At 50.7% G+C, this 23,940-nt stretch overlaps 1 protein-coding gene across 2 annotated transcripts; it reads right to left on the reverse strand.

Moving 5' to 3' along the window:
* Window positions 1-86: 86 nt before the first annotated feature.
* Window positions 87-12,412, reverse strand: NMB (neuromedin B). 2 transcript variants are annotated; one of them, XM_077185374.1, is made up of 3 exons: window positions 12,146-12,412; window positions 11,458-11,660; window positions 87-265 (listed from the first exon to the last, which is right to left on the reverse strand). In XM_077185374.1, the coding sequence occupies exons 1-3, from the start codon at window positions 12,276-12,278 to the stop codon at window positions 218-220; spliced, it is 384 nt and encodes a 127-aa protein (XP_077041489.1). In that variant the 5' UTR covers window positions 12,279-12,412; the 3' UTR covers window positions 87-217. The 2 variants fall into 2 exon arrangements, with proteins under 2 accessions (XP_077041489.1, XP_054498307.1); XM_054642332.2 differs by lacking the exon at window positions 87-265 and adding an exon at window positions 7,968-8,224 and having other exon boundaries at window positions 12,146-12,402.
* Window positions 12,413-23,940: the final 11,528 nt, after the last annotated feature.

A 23,940-nucleotide genomic window follows, 5' to 3' on the forward strand; every position in this document is an offset into this window, starting at 1 on the left:
TTCATTATCGAAGCAAGATACCTGCAAAGCACAGGAAAAAACCTGAACCTTACACCCCAACCCCAGCTCAGTGTGTGGCTGAGAGGTGAAGGTGGTGGCTGATCTTCTTTGGGGAGGGAGGAGAAAAGAATTCACAGAGCAGCTGGGAACCTTTTGGACTCCTGGTGTGGGTCTTCTCCTCACAGCAGCCAGAGCTGGTGGATTTCAATGTCCTTTCTCATGTTGGTTCAGCTCCTCCAAGGTTCCCACTGCCTCCCCAGAAGGGCTGAAAGGAGAAATGAGAAAAGCCAAAAACATTTCAAGGGTGGGGGGAAAAAAGGGGGAAGGGAAGGGAAGGGAAGGGAAGGGAAGGGAAGGGAAGGGAAGGGAAGGGAAGGGAAGGGAAGGGAAGGGAAGGGAAGGGAAGGGAAGGGAAGGGAAGGGAAGGGAAGGGAAGGGAAGGGAAGGGAAGGGAAGGGAAGCTTCTGGCTTGGAGCTAGATAAAAACCAATCCCACAAAAATCTAATGCAGTGTCCCTGGTCCAGCCTGGAGAGAGATTGAACCAAAACCATGAAGGAGCCCAAATCTCCCCACTCTACCCCTGGGTCCATCTGAAATCTACAGCAGCCATTTCTGGGTGTGAAGCACATAATTAGGGAATAAAACATCATTACAAAATCACCCCAAGACAAGGATGTTCAGAGCTCTTCCCTCCAGTGGTCCTGTCCCACCAAACCTCACCCTGGGATGTGCCCTGCAGTTGGTGCCAGTCCTGCTGGGAGGGAGGGGTTGAACCAGAGGCCCTCAGAGTCACCCACCAGAATTCATGTGAGGCTGAAGGCCCTGTTCCTCCCACCACAGCCTCACAGATCTCCCAGCAGAGCTGTTCCCCAAAACCTTGCAGGGGAGGTGTCTCCCATCCTCCCAGGGAAAGGGAGGCTGACCCTTCATCAAAGGACAGGATCTTTAAGCATGCCACACAAATGTTCCCAGGCAGGAAAAGCAGAGTGTCCCCTTTCCCAAGTCCAGGTAAGGATTCCCACAAGTCTTCCTGCCCTGCCTGGAGCTCCCTCATCCCTTCCATGGCACTTGGATCCAGGTTCTGGAGCAGGTTGGTGCCTCCCACACCAGCAACGTGACCAGGCTGGAGCTGCTCCCCGGGCCATGCTGGGGGCTGGTGCCTCCCTGATCAGGGCCATTTCTTGCTGGGTTTGGCTTGAAAACCCTTGGAACAGGCACAGATCCACTCCTGAAGGTAAAGGTGCTCCCTGGCACGTGAGAGGGTGGGAGATGTCAGCAAGGCTGTGGGAGCTGTGAGAGCAGGAACGGAACCACAGGAGTGTCCTGAGTTCACTCTTTGTGCTTCCTACCTGGGGCAGGAAGGGGTCATCCTGCACCCACCTCTGCCTCCTCCTTTAGGAAGGAGATTTGCCCAAATTCCAGCTTGGCTGCTCTTCCCACAGTAGGAAAACACCTCTGTGTTGGTACTGAGCTAAGCATATTTTATAAATCCATCAATTCCACGGCAATTCTGCAGCTCCACAACTCCTCAGCATTGCACAAAGGTTGGCTGGGACATGGCAGGAGGGGGTTTATGGCACCTTCCCCTGCAGCACAGCAGGACCAGGAGTGCTGGGAGCTGTCCCTGCTGCATTCCCCAGTGCTAGGGCAGGTGTATCTGCTCGCTGCATTTTGCACTCCACCAGCCTGAAGAACCAAAAAAATTCATGAATCCCTTATTCCTGGTGCAGTCCTTGGCTTCTCCTCAGCCCCACATGGAGGTTAAAATGAACAGAAAGGAAAAGAAGATGTTAGATTGTGCTGGGCCTTCTATCACTGCACTCCAGCACCCTGGGGATTTTGGGAGTCCTGTGGGAGAAGGGCTCCCACCCAACCCCACAGCTGGTGCTGGCCCTGCTGCTCTGGAGCTGTTTTCATTCTTTATGTGCACTGCAGGAACTTTATCCCATTCTGCTGTCCCTGAAGGTCTGGGTTGGGCAGGGCCAGCCCAACAGGGAGATCCCTGGTGCTGCCTGAGCAGTAGTTGGCCTTTGTTAAATGTTTGAAGGTCCCATCACCCTCTCAGTGTCACCTTTACCAGTTTGATTTTTCCAGAGGCTGGTGAGTGACAGGGAAAGGTGAGCTGGTGGGTCAGATCACCAGGAAAAGGCCTCTGTATGCCTTTTTACAGAATCACAGGATCACTGAGGTTGGAAAAGGCCTCCAAGACCATTGAGTCCAATATGTGACCAATCCCCACTTTGCCAACCAGCCCAGAGCACTGAATGCCACATCAAATCATTCCTTGAATGCCTCCAGGGATGGGGACTCCTGTCACAGTGATATTTTCTGAACAATCCTCTTTGCCCAGGATTTTCTCCTGGGAAGTTGAGAAGCCTCAGAGAGGAACAAAACCAAGAATTATCAGATTGCTGCTCCTGTGATTGCTGCTTTGGAATGTGGTCTGGACATTAATTGTTTACCAACAGGTGAATGTTTGATTGGTTTCATGTGAATTGTTTTAATTTAATGATCAATCACTATCAGCTGTGTCAGACTCTGAGGAATCAGTCATGAGGTTTTTATTATTCTTTCTTGTTAAGCCTTCTGATGTCTCCCTTCTCTTCCTTTAGTATAGTTTTAGTATAGCATTCTTTAATATAATAATAAATATATAATCATAAAATAATAAATCAGCCTTCTGAGAACAAGGAGTCAAATTCTCATCTATCACCTTGTCCTGGGGACCCTCACAACATCACAGACTCCCTCTCCTGAGCAGCCCCTTTTAATACCTGACCACACTTTCCATGGAGAAATTCCTCCTGATGTCCAGCCTGAGGCTCCCCTGTCACAGCTTGAGGACTTCTCCTCTTGTCCTGTTTCCTGTCCCCTGGGAGCAGAGCCCGACATCCCCAGCTGTCCCCTCCTGTCAGGGAGTTATGCACAGCCAGAAGGTCCCTCCTGAGCCTCCTTTTCTCCAGGCTGAGCCCCTTTCCCAGCTCCCTCAGCTGGTCCTGGTGCTCCAGACCCTTCCCCAGCTCTGTTCCCTTCCCTGGATGTGCTCCAGCCCCCAATGTCCTTCTTGGAGTGAGGGGCCCAGAGCTTCCACCCAGGGCTGGAGGTGCTTCAGCAGAGCCAGCACAGGCACTGCCCTGGGCTGTGGCCACACTGGTTTTGCTACAAGCCAGCTGCTGTTGGCCTTTCTGGCCACCTGGAATCTCTCTGTGGTTTGAGAGCACTGCATTTAACCTCTCCTCCTCTGCACTAGGAAATTATCTGGATACAGTGCCAAGCTCTGGAAATCCACTTCTTCGGGTTGTCCCAGCCTCTGTCCTGGCTGGATTTACCTTGGTCAGGCCAGGGTTTGATGTTCACACCAGGATATGAAGAGCTTTCCCTGGAGGAGCGTGGGGGTGGCAATGGAATTTGACTGTTTTGCTCCCTGATGGCAGCTTGCTTCCCTTTCTGCTTCCCTCCCTCCCTCCCTGCCTGCCTGCCTTGTTGGCCTCCTCTGGAAGAGAGGTCTCCAAGCACCTCAGAGGAGGGAACAACCCAGCCTGGGGCTGTGTCACTGCAAGAGCTCAGCAGGAGGGTGTCCCCTGTCACTGAGCACTGCCCTGAGCCTGGGACAGCAATGACACCAAGTGGTGGCACTGGATTTTCACTGACTTGAGCCAGCTCTGCTCTGAGCCAGTCCCACAGCCGAAGACACAAATGTCACTTGTGAAGGTTGTCACTGTGAATTTTCTAAAAAAATCCCTACACCAGGATTTTTCTCCTGAAAAGCTGAGAAGCCTCAGAAAAGAAATGTAAACAATAATTCTCTGTTTGCTTGGAATGTGCTCTGGAGGTTGCTCACCAACAGGTGCATCTTGGATTGGTTCCTTGTGAATTGTTTTTACTTTGTGACCAATCCCAGTCCAGCTGTGTCAGACTCTCTGGTCAGTCACAAGATTTTATTATTCATTCCTTTCTAGCTTTCTGATGTCTCCTTTCTCTTTCTTTGGTATAGTTTTAATATATAATTTTCTTTTAATATAATATATATCATAAAATATTTCAAAATATAAATCAACCTTCTAAAACATGGAGTCAGATTCCTCTTCTCTCCCCTCATTGTGGGGACCCTCAGCCAGCACCACAGAAGGTGATTCTGTCTGTTTATCTCCCTTCATGTTCTTTTCCCAGCCCTGGGGCCGTGCCACAGCCTCAGGTTGTGGGGGAAGCCCAGGAACAGCAAATGTCAGAGAGCCCATGAGCTCTCAGGGCTTCCAAAGAATGTGCCACAGGTCAGCCACAGGCCCCCAACACCAATGCTGGCCCTTTTCTGTGGCAGTGTTTTCAGGGGTCTGAGGATGAGGGAAGAGATGAGGATCTGACTCAATGTTTCAGAAGGCTGATTTATTATTTTATGATATATATTACATTAAAACTATACTAAAAGAATAGAAGAAAGGATTTCATCAGAAGGCTGGCTAAGAATAGAAAAAGAAAGAATGATAACAAAGGCTTGTGTCTGGGACAGAGAGTCTGAGCCAGCTGACTGTGATTGGCCATTAATTAGAAACAACCACATGAGCCCAATCCCAGATGCACCTGTTGCATTCCACAGCAGCAGATAACCATTGGTTACATTTTGTTTCTGAGGCCTCTCAGCTTCTCAGGAGGAAAAATCCTAAGGAAAGGATTTTTCACAAAAGATGTCTGTGACACTTTTCCCTGGCAAACCAAAGTCACCATTCCAGGTTCCTGATGGCAGATTGCAGGAGCCACTTGGCACTGTCAAACCAGCCTGAGCTGGCACTGGTGCCATCTTGGGTCTGGGAGGCATGGGGTGCAGTGTGGAATTTCAGGAGCCAGCCGGCCCCTCCGGACCACAGGCCCCAACAGGTCAGGCCTTTTCCCCTGGAAACAAACCTCACCATTCCAGGTTCCTAATGTCAGTTTACAGGAGGCACTTTGGAATTGTCAAACCAGCCTGAGTTTCCAGTGGTGGTGGCTTGGGGCTGGGAGGCATCCTGCGAAAGGCGGAATTCCAGCAGGCAGCGGCCATTTTGGGCCTCAGGCCCCTGAACAACTGTTCAGGCCTTTTCCTTGGGAAACAAAACTCACCAGCCCATGTTCCTGCTGTCAGTTTGCAGGAGACACTTGGAACTGTCAAACCAGCCCAAGTTTCTGGTGGTGCCAGCTTGGGTCTGGGAGGCATCCTGTGCAATGTGGAATTTCAGGAGCCAGCCAGCCCCTCCGGCCCACAGGCCCCAGAAACCAATGCCAGCCCTTTTCCCTGGCAAACAAAACCCACAAGCCCAGGTTCCTGGTGGCAGATTGCAGGAGGCACTGGGCACTGTCAAACCAGCCTGAGTTGGCACTGGTGCCAGCTTGGGTCTGGAAGGCATCCTGTGCAATGTGGAATTCCAGCAGGCAGCCGCTCTGAACACACCAGGAAAGTCATCCCAGTGACCCCCAGGGGCCTCATTGCATCTCTGAATCAAATACTTAAATTCATTTACAATAAATTAATTTATATTGTGCTTGCAGTGTGCAGAAACAGCTGTGAGCAAGGACTTGAGCCCCAGCAGCAGCATGGAGAGTTAGCCTCAAACCAGAGGAGTGACAGAAACAAATCAGAGATGGGAAAAAAAACAAAGTGAAGAATTTACTGCTTTTCTAAGCTTGGGCACAAAGCCTTGGTCCTGGAGCTTTCCTGAGAACGTGTCCTGGTGAGTGATGGGACATTGTGCAGAGCCTGTGTAGGTAAATGTCAGAAAGGTGCATGACAGGGCAGAGCCAGCACACTGCAAAAAATGATGAGCTTCCTCAAAAGCTTTCCTGATCCTCTCAGTTTGTAATCTAAACTCAAGAGGGAATGGTGATTTAGGGGTTGAATAGTGATTTTAGTTGTTTGCCTGTGAGGGATAAATAGATGTCACCCACAGGGACATCAGGGAGCAGGAGAGGGGCTGGAAGTGACCCTGGCAGAGGGGAGGGGAGGGGAGGTGCCTTCCCCAGGTGTGAAAATGCTTGGGGGGGTTGTTTTTTTCCCAAAACCTGAATCAAATACTTAAATGAATTAATAAATAAACTCATATTCCCCAAGGTGAGCCAGTTCTGCCCATGGCAGCAGTTAACAAGTGACCTCATCCTTCTTTATCCCAACCCAGAGGAGAGTGATGGGGGGCTGGGGACAGACAGACAGACAGAGAGGCAGCTGGACAGGGTCTGGCTGTATCAGAGGGAGAATGAGGATCTCACCTGGGTGCCTCAGGACCCTGCTGCCCCTGCAGTGAGCTGGACAGGGTGGTCCCATGACACATCAAGACAGGAAGCCCATGAGGCTGTCAGTCCCTCACAGTGCTGGCTGAGGGGCATCTGGCTTCCTCCAGTGTCAAACACAATCCACAGGGTCATTATTTTTCTTGCTAATAATTAGTTTTTAGTCAAAGCTTTACTCCAGCTAATGAAAAGGTGAGCTGGGGGTCACCCACATCCCAGAACACAACAAGAAGTAGATGCTGGAGGAAGGATTCCTGCATGAATGGCTGCAGGACAGTGGAAAAGCTCTTGAGCAAAGCTGGGGGGCAGGAGACCATGAAGGACTCCCAAAGGGAACATCTACAGGGGGTGCCACAGGTGGGCTGCTCACCAGCAGGGTGGGGAACCAGGGGGCTCAAGGTGCTGCTCTTCCCAGGGGCTGCAGCCAAGCAGCTGCTCCAGTGAGGAAGAGGAGGCTCCACAGGCTCTGAACTATCCTTGAAAGGACAGGGAGCACGGTGGGAAGATCTCCTACCATGGCTTTGACCCCTCTACCAGTTCTCAGCATCTTCAGGTGCTGGATCTTCCCTTGGCTTGGTGTGAGGTGGCTCTGAGGTTCCTGCTTTTGGGCAAAGGGCTCTCCCCCTGTGGGACCAAGGGGTCAGGCTGAATTTATCAGAATTTTACCAGGCTGAATTTATCACCAGAATTGTGGGGAGCAGAGTGTGAAAGTTTATGACTTCATTTATGGCATCACTCTGGGCTCTGCTGCCAGGCTTTGCTCTTCCTGGGGACATCTCCAGGGCATGGAGATGCTCTGAGGAAAGGCTGACACAACTGCTCACCTGGACAAGAAAATGCTCAGGAGAGACCTCAGAGCCCTGCCAGGGCCTGAAGGGGCTCCAGGAGAGCTGGAGAGGGGCTGGGGACAAGGGATGGAGGGACAGGACACAGGGAATGGCTTCCCACTGCCAGAGGGCAGGGATGGATGGGATATTGGGAAGGAATTGTTCCCTGTGAGGGTGGGGAGGCCCTGGCAGGGGTTGCCCACAGAAACTGTGGTTGCTCCATCCCTGGAAATGCCCAAGGCCAGGCTGGACAGGGATTAGAGCAACCTGGGGTAGTGGAATTGCCCCTGGAACACGGCCACAAGGTGTCCCTTTAACCCAACCCATTCTGTGGCCCCCACAAGTGGCTGGGAGCCATGGGGTGCAGCTGTGAGCAGCACTTTCACAAGGAACAGACCCAGAGTCTGCTCATGGGACTGTTCCATCACCCATTTCACCCTCAGCTCCCTTCTCCTGCCATCCTGCACAACCAAGGGCCCAGGGCTGTGCCTCTGCCCCTGTGAGTGTTCACCTGCAGGCACGAGGTGAGGGAGCACTGAGCCATCCTCACAAAGCAGCCTCACAAGCAGAGGAGTGTGTGATGGCCAAGGAGCCTGCAGTTAACCCTGAGGTGCCACAATCCCAGCACTGCCAGGACAAGATTTTGCTGGGAACATTCCCAGCAAAGAGGGTCACAAATGCTCCTATGATCTGTGTGTGCGATCAGCTCACCCAGGTGTGCTGTTTCACCATGTCAGGGTGTCCTTCAGTGAGCAGAGGCTGCAGGATGAATCCAAACCCTCTGAGCTGTTGGGAACTTCCCTTCACCCTTCCCCAAGGGGCTCCCCCTGCCCATTCCCCTTGCACAAGCCCTGGGGTTCTGCCTTCCTCCCCCCACAGAAGAGTCTGTGCAAAGAACCAGCTTTATTCACACAGGCACATCAGACATCGAGGAAACACAAAACACACAGGGAGGCTCCACTTCCACACACACCATCACTATTAACAATATTTCAGAAAGAATAAATAAAAGTGCTGTTGCTATAGGAACCCACAAGGACGAAGCTTCTCCTCTGTTCAGCAGGCACAGCTGACCTTGCCCAGCTGCTCCTCCTCAGTTTGAGAAGTACTTCTCCAGCACCTTTGTCAAAAGCCCTGTCTCCTACAAAACAAGACACAAGAGTGAGACAGGGGTCCTGCACACAACCAGCACCATCACCACCCTGGGGCAGGGCACACAAACACCCCATGGCACCCTCAGGGGGGGCTTGGCATGGCCCATGAGAAGGACAGAGCCAGAAACTTCCCATCTGTGCTCCAACAGATGAACCACGGCTCAGAGTTGAGGGAAACTTCATCCCAGTGAGGCAGCAGCCCCTGGTTGAGCTCCAGGGCAGAGCCTCTGCCACTGACACATTCTCTGAAAAATCCCTTCACCAGGATTTTTCTCCTGGGAGGCTGAGAAGCCTCAGAAATGAAATGTAAACAATAATTATCTGATTGCTTGGAATGTGCTCTGGAGGTTGCTCACCAACAGGTGCATCTTGGATTGGTTCCATGTGAATTGTTTTTACTTTGTGACTAATCCCAGTCCAGCTGTGTCAGGACTCTGGTCAGTCATGGGTTTTTATTATTTATTCTTGTTTTAGCCTTCTGATGTCTCCTTTCTCTTTCTTTAGTATAGTTTTAGTATATCATTATAATATAATAAATATAATAGAATAAATATGATATGATGTAATAAATATAATACAATATAGCATGATATGATGTACTAAATATAATACAATATAACATTATATGATATATGATAAATATAATATAATATAATATAATATAATATAATATAATATAATATAATATAATATAATATAATATAATATAATATAATATAATATAATATACCTGCCTTCTAAGAACTTGGAGTCAATTCTCATCTCTGACCTCGTCCTGGGACCCACAACACCACAACAATTAATAACCACAAGCCTCATTCAGCAGAGAATGAGAGAAGGCAGAAAGAGGCAGAAAACACAGCAGGGAAGAGTCACAGAGGGGTTTGTGGGGTTGGCTCTGAGCACAGGTCCTGCAGGGCAGAAGGGCTCTCCCCAGCCCTGGAGCTGCTCCATTCCATGGTTTCTGCATCCTGGGGAGTCAGTGCCACACACCCCAGGAGATGCCAAAGGATGGGAAGGATCCTCCTCTGCCAGCCCAATCTCTGTCACACAGAGCAATGAGGCTCTCTCAGCTTCTCAGGAGAAAAATCCTGGCAAAGGTATTTTCCAGAAAATACATCAGGAGAGCCCCAGCACGCTGAGAGCCAAACCCTGTCTGCACACATTGCTGGAAAGCTGAGATGGACCCAACAAGTTGAGATGGATCCTGAGCAGGGCATGGACAGGGAGTTTCCCAGGGCAGGGCCATGAAAAGGCTGTGAGGAATGAGGGAACACACAGAGGGGCTCAGGCTGGCTGCTGACACCTGGTGTCCAACAGCAGCCGTGCTGAGGGGAAAGCTGCCAGGCTGGCAGGGATTTGGACTGGCACTGTGACTGCCACAAGAGCAAGAATAGCTTTTCTAGGTCGGTCACACAGAATAGTACAACGTGGACAGCACTCAGAGGCAGCCCAGATGTGAGGATGCCCTGGGGATGGGTGGGAGAAAGGAGCAGGAGGGCAGGAGCTGGGGAAGTGAAGTGCTCAGAGGTGCCCAAGGAGCAAAAGCAGAAACAGAACCCAGCAAGGTGACCAAGGGGACCAGGGCAAGGTGACCAAGGGGAGGCCCCAGGTTTTGGGGAGAGAAAGTGAGGGGCAGGAGCCAGTTTCACATCAAGCAGCCCAGCTGTGATGGGCACACCAGCCCACCTTGCCCTAGAGAGGCAGCAGCACCTGCATGGGCACAGAGAAATCACCCAGCAGAGCAGGGCTGTGGCACCAGGGCCACACCTGGGCAGCACCCAGCCCTGAGCTCTGGGAATGGGCACTGCCAGGGCTGGCAGGACTCTGGCACCCAGCTGGAGCACTCTGGGCAGCCTCTGCACAGGCACATCTGCAACGTGAGCAGCTCTAGCAATCCACACCACGCTCAGAAACAAGGCAGGGCAGCACACCTGCCAGCTCTCCTGTCCTCTCAACAAGTGCCCAGAGGTTCCTTGGTGGGATGGGGAAGGGTCCAGAACCTGCTCAGCCCTCATCTCCTCTCCAGCTGCATCTGAGATGCCAACACTGCAGCCCCCAGCCCACTGCACAGGGAGTGGGGTGGGCTGGTGCCCTCTGCCATGCCCTGCTGTATCCTCTGTGGAAAGCCCTCTGGGAACAGCTCTCTGGGATGCATCAGTTTACCCTCATCTGCTGGAAACGAGCCCAAAAGGGGCTTGAGCAGTCAGTGGCTCTCAGGCTCCCTGTCCTGCACCAGCTCTGCTCCACCTGTGCCCAAGAGGAGCAAGCCCTGCCTGGCCCTGCCCAGCAGAAACAGCTTTACCTGCATGCAGTGCTCCTCAGGCATCTGGCTCAGGGGGACAGCACAGGTGGGACTGACCCAAGAGGATTTTATCCTTTTTAGACTCCCAGTTACTTCCTGCAGTGACTGGAAAGGGTGAGACACCAGGGAGGTGTGCAGGAGGCAACAGACAAGCAGAGCCACACAGACTAATTCCATTTATGGATGCAGAAATTCCATCTCTGGACTGAGCAATTCGATCTCTGCATCCTGCCTGAGGATCTGTGCCTGTGCATTGCTCCCAGGGGCAGGTTTTCCACCAGGAGCTGAGTGAGCTCCAAGGTAAAAGCCACAGTGAGGGTCTGCTGATGCACAGTGGCACCAGAGGAGCTCCTGCCCTCTCCCTGCTCCCCAGAACCCACTCTGCAGCAGCAGGAGCCATGCACAGCTACTCTCTGCAAGGCTTTGTGCCCTCAGCATCCAGGGATTCCAACCACAGGGACACAGAGCCAAAGCTCTTTGCTTCACAGATGCTTTTCCTCTCACATACTGTGCACCCTCTTGGTCTCCTGCTGTGGAAATAACAGGGAGAGAGGATTTCCCTGTCCTTGGAAAGGGGGACACCATCCTCTTCTGCATCTGGCTGAGGAAGACCCAGATGCTTATTAACAACCCCTGGACACCACTGCTGTCACAGCTCCATTGCAGAGTTACCTGCTCATCCTCACACCCTTCCCAGGCACCTGGGACTATTTGTCCCTGCCCAGCTGGACACAAGCCTCAGGACCCTTCTCCTCTCTCCCTTTATGGTTGGTCTTAAGAAGTGGCTTAAGGAGGGTTAAAAGGAGGGTTAAAAGGGAAGTGCACCTCTAGCAGCTGTGCAGGTGCTCCCCTCTCCAGCAGAGCTCCTCCAGCTCTCTGCTCTGAGCATCTCCCTCTAGCTAAGTAAATGCTCACCTGGCCAGTGAGGTCGTATTTCCCTTGGTTCTCATCCAGCAGCCTTTCTTGCAAGAGGATTTTCAGGAGCTCCCGGGTCAGCAGTTCCATCATGTCCTCCAGCAGGGCTCGGAGAGAGGGACCAAACACCACGGGCACTGCAGGCTCCTCGGCAGCCTCCAGGTGTGGGGAGCCCGTGACACTCTTCTTGCCCATGAAGTGACCTGCAACAGCACACACGGGGTGTCTGGGGGGACACGGGGCTCCAGCTGAGCTGGCACCAGCACAGGGAGCACCGAGCAACCTAATGCCCAAAGCAGCTGAGTGACGAGAAACCCAGAAAGCCCAGGTCCTCACTAACTCCACGTGGGATTTTTGGGAAACTTCCCTCTCTGTTCCCACTAACAAGATCTCTGGGGAAACTTCCCTCTCTGTTCCCGCTGACAGAGATGCCACCCAGGGATGCTGAACCTCACATCCAGGGATGCCGGACCGGTCAGCCTGTTGGGGATGCCGGACCGGTCACAGCCTGTTAGGGATGCCGGACCTGCTGCCCAGGGATGCAGCTGGAGGTGGCTTCACCCCTGCCCATCGCGGCGCTGCCAGCATCCCCCTGCCGGTGGGAGCGGCTCCGCAAGGCAGCCCCAGGGCAGGGCGGGATGGCACCGTGCCCGCACCTCCCGCGTGTCCCCGTGTCCCCGCCCGGTACCTGTGGCCCAGAGGTTGCCGCGGGGGTTGACCTTGATCTTGGCGGCCTGGCTGCGGTGCTCGGCGAAGTCGAGGTGCACGGCGGGCCCGAGCGCGGCCCCGCAGAGCAGCAGCAGCAGGCAGCGCAGCGCCATCGCCCCGGGCCCCGCGCCCGCCGCCGCGCGGTTATAGCGGCGGGGAGGGACAGCGACACGGGGAGGGACCCGGACACGGCCCGGCCTCCGGCTGACTCCGCCTGGTTATAGCGGGACCGCCGCAACCCAGCCCCACGGCCCCACCCGTTACACCGGGGCCGCCCGGGCTGAGCCGCTCCAGCCCCGTCCGTGCCCGCCGTGTGCCCCCCAGCGCCCGGGCCGAGCGGGAGATGTGACGGACCCACCGCTGAGTCCGGTCCCCGTCCCCACATCTATCCATGTCCATCTTCCACCTTCTCCCTTCTCCTTCTCTTCTTTTTGCACTGGAGTTCAGCCCTGAGCTCCATTCCCAGTTTAGCTCCAAGCCATCTCCCAGTACATGTGTGTAGCGGATATTTTTGTCCCCGATGAGAGGGAGAGAGTGATAAGATCTGATAAGATTCCATAAGATGGAATCTGATAAGATTCCATCTTATCAGAAGGCTAATTAATTACTTCATTATACTATATTATTCTATATTATATTACACTATGTTACATTACATCTAAACTGAGTCTGCCAAGCACTCAACTCTGCACACCCTGCACAGAATCTCGTGACTGTCCCCACACACACACACAGACACTTGGCTCTGAGAGGCCAAGGAAACAAAACCCCATCACTGTGGGTGAACAATCTCCATATTGCATTCTACTCTGACACAAACAGGCACAGCAAATGAGGTAAGAATTGTTTTTCCTTTCTCTGAGGTTCAGAGAATGCGAAACCCAGAAATATTCTTGGCAAGAATTGTGCCTTGCTTTTCTCTGTGAAATGTGGCTGCACAAGTGCCTGCACACCTGATAATCGGGATGGGTAATTGGGGATCCTGTCCTTAAGGACCTGCCAGCTCTGCCCAGCTCCTTCTCCTGCCAGAGCAGCCTCCCAGAGGATCCCACATGCTGCAGAGCATAGGAGCCAGAGCCTGTGTATCCCTTCTCACCTTTCCCGCTCCCTTTGAGATTTTACAGCCCGCTCTTTCCTGATCACTGCACCCAAAGCTTCCATGGACAATCATGTTCCCCATGAGCTCCTCCTTTCCACTAAAGGGATGGAGCTGTGCCCAGCCATGCCAGGGGCCTGGGGCACAGACTGTGTGTGCCCAGGGCCCAAATGAACTGAATTCCAGGTGAAACTGGAAGCATTTGCTCAGAGGGCTCCAAGGCACAGGTTGTGCTCTGTTTCTTCTTGTCCCTTGCCTGCAGCCAACGGGGATTGCTCCAGGTTCCATATTTACACAGGGATACTCTCAGCAGGCTGGGGTGAGTCTGGTGGGGGTTCCCAGGGTCAGACATAATCCTGGCAGGTCCATGGTGAGGAGGAGGAGGGTCTGGGGCCAGGTCAAGCCAGTCAGGCACTGCTGAGCTCCCACAGCACAGCTCAGTGACAGCCTGCAGGCCCAGGGCTGAGCTCAGGTGGGTCCATGGGGGATAGAGGGAAGTCCCAGGTGCAGCCCATCAGTGTCCTAAAGGCCCTGACAGCTTCTGCTGGGTTTACAGTTCCATAACTCTGCAAGGAGGTGCTGGTGGATGGGGATGAGATGACCCTGTTCTCTGGGAAATGGCAGAGGGAATTCATCAGCAATGCCATTCCCAGCACGTGCTGCTGCTCAGGAGAGCAGGGCTGGAGGTGACACATTCCCCTTCAGCAGCAGGGGCTCAGAGTTCCAACTGCAATCTCAGCTCTAAGCTTACAGGAAGGAGAAAAAACCCCCAAAGTGTTCCTGTGTGGTGTTTGTGAGGTCCCCAGGTCGAGAGGAGAATTGGACTCCTTGTTCTCAGAAGGCTGATTTATTATTTTATAATATTATATTATAGTAAAAGAATGCTATACTAAAACTATACTAAAGAAAGAGAAAGGATACATCAGAAGGCTTAACAAGAATGAATAATAAAAACCTGTGACTCCTCAGAGCCTCGACATGGCTGGACCATGATTGGTCATTAAATTAAATCAATTCACATGGAACCAATCAAACATTCACCTGTTGGTAAACAATGTCCAAGCCACATTCCAAAGCAGCAATCACAGGAGCAGCAATCAGATAATTATTGCTTTCATTCCTCTCTGAGGCTTCTCAGCTTCCCAGGAGAAAATCCTGGGCAAAGAGGATTGTTCAGAAAATATCATGGTGACATTCCTGTGTCACCAAGCACCTTCTCAAAGTGTGTGAGTGTCCCCTTGGGTTGCCAGATCAGCATGGGCTCCCTCCCTCACTGTTCCAGAGATGTGCCACAGGGATGGACAGGGCCTTGTCCTCCCTCACCCACCAGGTGTGACACCTGTGCCAGCCTTGTCCAGGTGTGCTGGAGCTCCTGCAGGGGATTTCACTCTGCCCTCTCACCGTGCTCCTTCCCTGTGTTCAGCAGGAGAGGGGCTGAGCAGGCACTGCTGGACTTCCACAAGGAGGTGACCCTTTAGAGGAACAGGGGGACAGGAACACCGAGCTCAGCCCAGATGTGGCACTTGCAGCACCTCAGCCCCAGCTCTCACACTCCCATCACAGCAGCCTCGTGTCCCTGCTGAGAGAGGACACCTGAGGCCCTGGTCAGTGCTGGTGGCTGGCACCACTGCTTGGGCTCTGCTGTCCCGTCCCAGTGCTGCCCCTGGACAGACAGAAACAGCCCTGTCCCTCCTCCATTCCCTCCTCCCCAGTGTCCTGCACTGCCATTGCACTTGTGAAAAATGCATGTACTTTATGATTGGCTTTTTGCAAATATTAAAATGAATATTATGTGTGTTATGTTAGAAAGTTATGCTGTATTAATTTTTTAAGTAGTTTTAGGTTATAACATAATGTTAAAATAGAAACTATGCTATGTAGGATACTTTTTTTTGTAAAGAAAGGACTTGCAGAGAGATAGCAGCCCCAGGACACCTGAATCCTTCAGAGAAAGAGAATTTATTGCTCCATTATCAGAAGAAATGAACTTCTTCCCACCTCGAAGGAGCTGTTAGGATTCAGAGGAAGAAGCTGACACTGCCCAGACAGAATCCTGTGTTTGAATGGAATTTATGCATCATGAATGAGGTGTATGAATATGCAACAGGCTGTTGCTTTTAAGGGTTAATCCTCTGTTAATGTGGGGCCTTTTTCGGGCTTATGCTGCCCAGAAAAGGTACCAGGACTGTCCCTAACTCTTTGTTCTTATTATTCTTATTATTTCTTATTATTCTTATTATTCTTATTATTCTTATTATTTCTTTTCTTATATTATTTCTATTTGTTCTTATTATTGTTATTATTATTATTGTTCTTATTGTCTCATATTGTCCTAATCCAAATTGTCCAAATTATTATTACTCCAATTATATTGTTACTTTTATAACCATTTTATTATTATTAAACTTTTAAAATTTTAAAGATAAGTGATTGGCGTTTTTCACAGCACTGACAAAACACAGCCTGACATGGATGGACACTACTCCGAGCCTTTTCTTCAAAACAGTTTTAAATTCACCTGTGGTGGCCAAAGTGATGGAAATTTGGGGTGTCTGGAGAGGATGGGGGATATAGGAAGGGGAGGAGGAGGAGGATGAGGATGGGAGGTCCAGAGAAGGTGTTGAGTGTGAAGGAAGATCCTGGTGCTGCCCAGCCCTGGCACAGCTGAGTCTGGCTTCTCCTTTCCCTGGGGATGTTTTTTGGGAAGCTGAGCACAATCCTGCACTGTGGGGAACAGCAAGCTGAGGGGTTACCTGTAGGATTAGGGAGGATGAAGGCAGGGATAAAGTGATCCCAATTACAGAGGGCAGATGGAAGAGCCCTGGGCAATTATGGCAGCAACTGAAGCGTGACAGGGTAAATTCCACTCCTTCAGTGCTCCTCACAGGCAGCCCCAGGGACCAGGGATGAGCAGGGGGAAGCTGCAGGGTTTCAAACAGGATGGAGGCTTGTGCACTGCTCTAATTAATGCACAACCAAATGCAGCCAGATGTTCCCTCTTTTTCAGCTGGAGCTACCTCAGCCAGAGTGGGAGCAGAGGAACAGGTACTTTCCATCAGTGGCACTGCTAAGGAAGCTTGGGAAAGGCTGGGAAAAGGAAATCAGGGAGCTCCTGCCCTTTTGCAGGGTCACCATAAACCCTCAAAAACAGAGGGGATGTCAGATGGATTGCTGAGTACCAAGGCTTGAGCTCATGGTGTGTGGGGGGATTTCAAGTCTGCAAAGAGCAGCAGAAGAGCTCCTCAGAGACTGCAAGTGCTGGAGGCTGCAAGTGGGAGCACAGTTCAGGGCAGCCAGGGGGGCTTGATTGGAAAACAGCTGCTGAGAGGGTTCAGCACTCACTGAGCAGCAGCAGCAGTGCTGGGATCCAGGCAGGAACAGCAATTCCTTCCTCCACAGTAGCCTTGGTAAATACCAGCCCCCCACACCAAGAGAGAAATCTGATTTCTTCTTGATTTTCCAGCCTTCACAAAGAAGTTGCTCCTAATTTTAGGGAAAATAACTGGCACCCAGGACCTGCTTGGGAAGGGCACCAGGACCTGAGCTCCAGAACTTGGTCACCATCAGCCTGGTGGGGTTTGTGGTAGATTTTCTGCCTCCCACTTTGGTGAATCAGAGCAAGGAGCCTGCTGGGACTTCCAGCATTCCAGGCAGGAATTGTCACTGCAGGGCTTCTCTGCCACTTGCTGTGTCCAGCTCAGCAGAGATTCACCTTCCCAGCCTCCAAGGGAATCTTCCCAGCTTATATACAAAAAAAAGCTGTAGAAATTCTACTTTATAAATCAGTGTTGCTGACAGTCAGCACACCGACTTTCCCAGGTGATGCAGGAGATGGGGCTGAGGTGAGTCCTTGGAAAATGGCAGCTGCCAATGGTTATATCCTGGGGCAGAGGAGGGTGTGCACAGAGATCCCCTCCCCTCTCTGGAGGATTTACCCTCTGGGGCTGGGTGAGAGCAGCCCTGCACAGCCCCACACCCTCCAGGAATGTCCCTTCCCACCCAAAACACCTCAAAGCTCCAGGAATCCTCAGCATCCCCAGATGCCTGCAGCCAGAGGGAGCAGGGGTTGTTTTGCTCTGTTTTCCCCAGCATTTGACACACACAGTTTGCTCTGGATGGCTGCTGACCACAGAATTGACATTTTCACATTTTCACAGCACAATCTGTAACAACCCTGATGTTTCAAATGGCAACACTTAACTTGGAACCTGTTGTTTCATAAATAGAGTTAAAATTGGTTTTTCTCCCTGTGCACCATTTTATATTTATGCACATTTCAACTTCATCTCTTTTATTACCCAGTCTCATCCCTCTTCCCTTTTGTTCTTTACCTTTTAGCAAACAATTTCCCCTGTAAGGATCTCACCACCAGTTCCAGGGCTGCTTCCTTCCTTCAGGAGCCTTTGCTGGGGGACCTTGCCAAATCCCTTTGGGAAGTCCAGGTGGATGATCCCTGTGGCTTCACCTTGCCCATAAGTCTCCAAATTCCTTCCACAAGTTCCAAGTCTACTCTTAGGGTGTTCTGTTCCTTACCAAACTCCTGTCCAAGTAGGGATAAGATGAGCAATAACAGACCTGTGAAACAGGCACTAGTAGCAAATCCTCTAAATGCACCTAAGGATAAAGCAGGATTTCACCAGGAAAAGAAAGGAAAGCACAACTAGGCAAAATAAATGGATGGAAAAAATGCACAGCCAGAAGAGCCTCACTAACAAATGTAACAGACCAACCTGAAAATACCCTGGTTCAAGGGCTTTAAAGCAAGGCCCATTTTGGTTTTTTCTCTGCTTTGCATCCAGGTCTGGAGTGCTCAGCACAAGACATGGACCAGTTGGAGCAAGTGCAGAGGAGGCCATGGAGATGCTCTGAGGATGGAGCCAGGCTGGGAGAGCTGGGGGTGCTCACCTGGACAAGAGAAGGATTCAGGGAGAGCTCAGAGCCCCTGCCAGGGCCTGAAAGGGCTCCAGGAGAGGGACTGGAATGACAAGACAAGGGGAAATAACTTCCCACAGCCAGAGGGCAGGGTTAGATGGGATATTGAGAAGGAATTGCTCCCTGTGAGGGTGGTGAGGCCCTGGCACAGGGTGCCCAGAGCAGCTGTGGCTGCCCCATCCCAGGAAATGTCCAAGGCCAGGCTGGACAGGGCTTGGAGCACCCTGGCATAGTGGAAGGTGTCCCTGCCATGGCAGGGGGTGGGACTGGCTGGGCTCTAAGGTCCCTTCCAGCCCAAATCACTCTGAGATTCCATGTTTTAGTACCTTTGGCACTGACTCTGCACCCCTAGAGAGGTGGCCAGGCTGGCAAGGGAGAGCCTCCATGCTGGGGAGTTGAGGCTTCCCAGGCCCTGCAAATATCCACCTGGGCAGGCAAATATGTGCTCAAACTGATGGCTCTAATAAAAAACAAATACAAAGAGCAAAGGCCTTGAATTCCCCTATTTGTCTCCTTCACAGAGCCCCTGTGCCAATAAAACTCTTAGCAGCAGTTAGGTTGCTTCAGCCTCTTCTTCACCATTTTTCCAAAGCCAGGTCCTGCCACATGCCTGAGGGTCTATTTTGATGCATTTTTCTCTTGTTTACAAAGATTAAATCCCTCTGTAACAGGGATTCATCCACAGGCAATAGCTGTTGTTTATAAAAGACAAAATTTGAAATCTTGTACATCTTGTTTTCAACTCATTTTCAATTTTCATTTAAGCTGTAAATGAGCTGTGGTTTTCCCTGAGGTCTCCCTTTCACTCCACACTGCTGGACATATACAAATAACTGCTGTGCAAGAAGACTTAAGAGAAGAAAATCGTGTTTTCTTCCAGGCCCAGCTCAGAAGTGTCCCAGCCAGAATTATACAGCAGAAATCTGACATCCCAGTTGGAGTGAATCAAGGCTCAGAGAAGTTCATTTCCTCCACATTATTTTTCCTTCAGGATTGTTTCTATGGGGAAAGGGGAGGTTGGAAAACAAAAGTGATACCAAGATATTCAGCAGAAAGAGATGCAGGAAGGGTTTTTGAATTGTTAAACAGAAAGAGCACAAATAGTCAAAAGATGAGGAGCTGGGCAGAAGGAGCAAGAGACTGAGAGCATCTGCTCCATCCTGGATCACAGAGGTTCTGATCACAAAGGGTGAATTTCCAGTCCATCCCTGTTCAGACTGCTCTCTGTGAAGATGTTTATTTCCCCTGAGGTTTAGGGAACCCTGCTGGATCAGGCACTCACAGGACCTGGTAGAACTGAACAAGTTTATGGATTTCCCCATGAGCTGCAGTAGGTTTGACACACAATGTGCCCAACCAGCAGGCCAGCACAGAGGCAGGACCATGGGGAAGCAGGACTGTGTGTGATGGAGCTGGTGGGTTTTCACAAAAACTGAGGGAGAGGTAAGGAAATGTGAAGAGGGACTCTCAGAGCTGGGCACACCAGGAACCCACAGCAAAGGCACCCAATTAGGGCACAGTAGAGCCACCAAGGCAGATTTCTCAGGAAAGCCCCTGTGTCCCATGTGAATCCAACATGCTCAGGCTGGTGGATCTACTCTGGCAGAGACCTGTGGCTCCTGACAGGTGAGAATCTGGGTGCAGATGACAAAAGGACCAAAGTGTTACAAGGCTGGGGAGAGCTCAAAGGGGCAGCAGGCTGTTCAGCTGGCTGAAAGCACAGAGTGGCTGCTGCTTCTCCTCTCCCAGAGATGACAGTCTCACATCAGTCACCAGCACACATCAACTCCCGCCCTGAGCTGCTGCCACGGTGGGAATGGCACAGGCTGGGCCCTTCTGGCATCACCCCAGTGCACCTTCCTGGGGGATGGAACCAGGACATTCCTCATCTGATTCAGCCCTGAGTCACTGGCACCGTGTGGGTCACACCAACAGCTGCTCTGCCCCTGCTCTGCCCTGCCCTGGCACAGGAGCCATCCCCAAGGTGCTCTAAGCACCTCCTCTCCTCCTTCTGTCTCTTCTTCTCCTGGCCAACTTTTGGGCTGTCCTGGGAGCTGCACACTTCATTTATGTTGTGCATTTCTCCAACAAACAGTGGTCTTCAGGCATGGACCAGGTTTCATCTTGAAGATGTTCCTTGGAAAAAAACCCAGTTGATCTGTTCTGATTTTAAGGGCACGAAAACCACCATGAAATTACCCAATCTCATTAAAGACAGTGGGGAACTGAGCATCTGACAAAACCTGAGCTCTGTGAACCCCTGCAAAGCAATAAGCAGCATCAGATCTGGATGAAGCACCGTGATGCTCACTGCTGTTCAACCAACAACCGTGCACTAAAGCATCATAAATACACAAACCCAGCCTCTGTGTCACAGAGCTCCAGCTTGCAGCAATCACCCCTCACAGCTCACTTCCCAACCATCACGCTCCTGCTTATGCATTTAGCTTTGACACAAAAAGAAAAGCACCCCCTGGAAATGCAGCAGCCATCAGACAGAGCCCAGCATGGCTTTGCTTCATGGAACAGCTCCTGCCCGTGAAGGAATCTGTGCCCTGCACTGAGGATGTGACTGAGCTGTAATTAAGCACTGGAATTGCTCACAGAAAACCTGCCCTGTTTGGCTGTAACCAACCACAACAGACACAGGAGCAATCAGCCCTGGCAGATTTTTCCTTCTTTTTTTTCTCCTTTATAAACCAGAGCTCTCAACACCCACGTACTTTACGAGCAAATCCCATTCCTGTCATGACATGAAGATCTCCATCCATTTCCAGAGCCTCCAGTGGCACTGGCTTTGCTGGAGCTGCCCAGACAGCTTCACCTTTTAAAAAAAGTAGCATAAAACTGAAATAAAACATAAACACATCAAGTTCTATCACTGATAGTGATAGATAGTGACAGTGTTTACAGGAGTCTTAGGATGAGGGAAGAGACGAGGATCTGACTCCATGTTTCAGAAGGACTGATTTATTATTTTATGATATATATTAAAACTATATAAAAGAATAGAAGAAAGGATTTCATCAGAAGGCTGGCTAAGAATAGAATAATAAATTGTGCCTGGGACAGAGAGTCTGAGCCAGCTGACTGTGATTGGCCATTAATTAGAAACAACCACATGAGCCCAATCCCAGATGCACCTGTTGCATTCCACAGCAGCAGATAACCATTGGTTACATTTTGTTCCTGAGGCCTCTCAGCTTCTCAGGAGGAAAAATCCTAAGGAAAGGGTTTTTCCTAAAGGATGTCTGTGACATATCACCAGCCACTCTGGCTCTGTGGGAGCTCAGCAGTGCTCCCAAACACCTCAGCATCAGCACCCAGCCAGCCAGACATCCTGCTCACTCTGTGCCTTTTCTGCTCAGCAAAGCAGAATAAATCTGGTGGGGATGGAGCCAGCAACAGCTCTGTGTCATCCTGCCCCCATAGCCCCAGTTTCCAGGCTGTGCAGGCTCATCCCCAGCACTGCCTCATCCCACTGTGGCAGGAAAGGTTCTGCTGGAAGGCAGGAGGGAGCTGCCATGGGAGGTGGCACAGGAGGTGCTGGGTGTTAGAGCTGTGAGGAGGTTGATGCCAAATTATTCTTTGCCTATTGGAGTCAAGTCCCCATTTCACAACTGCAGGAAGCAGAGCCACATTCCCAGCTGCACAGAGCTGAGAACAGGCACCACAGGGCTGCAGAGATGAATTCCCAAATGCCACATGGCAGCCCCTGCTTTAGGGCAATTGTTCCTGGTCTTCAAGTGCCTGCAGAGCCTGGAGAGAAGCCTCTGGAGCTGGGCTGCAGCAGGGGCTCCTGCCACCCCTCACCACAACCACCCTGCATTTTTTAAGCACTTGTTTGTCACTGTGATATCTTCTGAAAAATCCCTTTGCCAGGATTTTTCTCCTGAAAAACTGAGAAGCCTCAGAAAAGAAATGTAAACAATAATTCTCTGATTGCTTTGGAATGTGGTTTGGAGGTTGCTCACCAACAGGTGCATCTTGGATTGGTTCCATGTGAATTGTTTTTCCTTAATGACCAATCCCAGTCCAGCTGTGTCAGGACTCTGCTCAGTCATAGATTTTATTATTCACTCTTTTCTAGCCTTCTGATGTATCCTTTCTCTTTCTTTAGTATAGTTTTAGTATATTATTTCTTTTAATATAATATAAAATAATAAAATAATAAATGAGCCTTCTGAGAACACAGAGTCAAATTCTCCTATCTCACCTCATCCTAAGGACCTCACAACACCACACTTGTTCAATTCCTTCCCACAGCACCAGGTGAGAGCAGGGCACACCCTCCTGCAGGAGCTCACCTTGGCCCTGTGTCCCCCAGCCCAGGGACTCCTGACACCAGCTGCCACCCTCTGGACAGATCCTGCCAAAGAACTGCAGGCTCAGCACTTGGAGAATTAAACCTTTGTGTTTCAGCCTTTTTTTTGTTAAATTAGCTCAGTGACAGGAATAAACTGCTTTTACACACTCAGAATTTTGGAGAAGGTCTGAAAGGGACAGTACTTGGAGAGCAGCAGCAGCACTCCCAGCTCATGGGGAGGTGTTGGTTAGCAGCTTTCAGACAAGCTCAACTCAGCCCTTTGTGTGTAAAACTCATTTATGCACAAAAGCTGTTTAGGCTCAAGGCAAAGCAGGGACAGACTCAGGCTCCACATGAGCTGCAGAGGCAGGAATGCCTCAGGAAGGTGCTCTACAGGGAGAGCAGCTCTCAGAGATTCTCTGCTCTCCCAGTGCTGCCTGGGCTTGACTTCTGACAGAACATCCCATCCTTAACTCAAGAAATTTCCACTCAAGGGCTCTAACACTGGGGGCAACAGATACAGATTTTATTACCATTTTGTTGATGAAGTTTTGATTACTCAGAGCTGCAGGCTCAAGGCTCAGTGCTGGGGATTGGAGCTGTTTGTAGACACTTTGCAGTGCCCTACAGGTGATGTTTGCTTTATCCTACATAGGGAACAAAGCACCTGGTAACATCAAACCCAGCAAAATGGCACAATTCACCTCCAGAGATGGGAGAGGCCTGGCAAACCCAAAGAGAGACATGTGCAAGAAACTGCAAACAGCCATAAACACCCCACTGGGCTTTGTCCTTGCTTTTCCTGACTGCTTTTGCTTTACACAAGCTGTGTGTGTGGCTGCAGGGACCATCTGCAATGATTCCTGTTGCTCTGGAATCCTGGAGCACTCATGGAGAAGAGCTGATCAACTGCAGCATCACTGCCTTGCACCTCCTCCCTGGGCTCTTTCTGACAACTCCTCCACCAGCAGGATCACAAGCCTGAATGAGAAGCTCAGAAAAAAGCAGTGGTGACAAGTGGGTTTTTTATTTCAGACCCCAGTGGGTTTTTTATTTCAGACCCCAGTGGGTTTTTTATTTCAGATACCAGTGGGTTTTTTATTTCAGACCCCAGTGGGTTTTTTATTTCAGACCCCAGTGGGTTTTTATTTCAGACCCCAGGGCAGTCTGTAGCTTTCAGGTGAGCTGTGAGATGTGGCCAGCTCACAGGACACCTGAAACCCTTTTCCAAAACAATTTTTGGAAATTGCAATTTTCAATAAATTGCCATAAAATTGCAATTTAAATCTGCAATTTTCAATAAATTGCCATAAAATTGCAATGAATCGCAATTTTCAATTTGCAATAAAAATTAAGCAATTTCTATCATTGCATCCTGCTAAATCATCCCTGTCAAAGAGCTGTGGGTAATTCCCATCTCAATCCTTCTGTTACCTAGTGC

This window comes from Agelaius phoeniceus, chromosome 13, assembly GCF_051311805.1.
Source record: "Agelaius phoeniceus isolate bAgePho1 chromosome 13, bAgePho1.hap1, whole genome shotgun sequence".
NCBI classification, from domain to species: Eukaryota; Metazoa; Chordata; class Aves; order Passeriformes; family Icteridae; genus Agelaius; species Agelaius phoeniceus.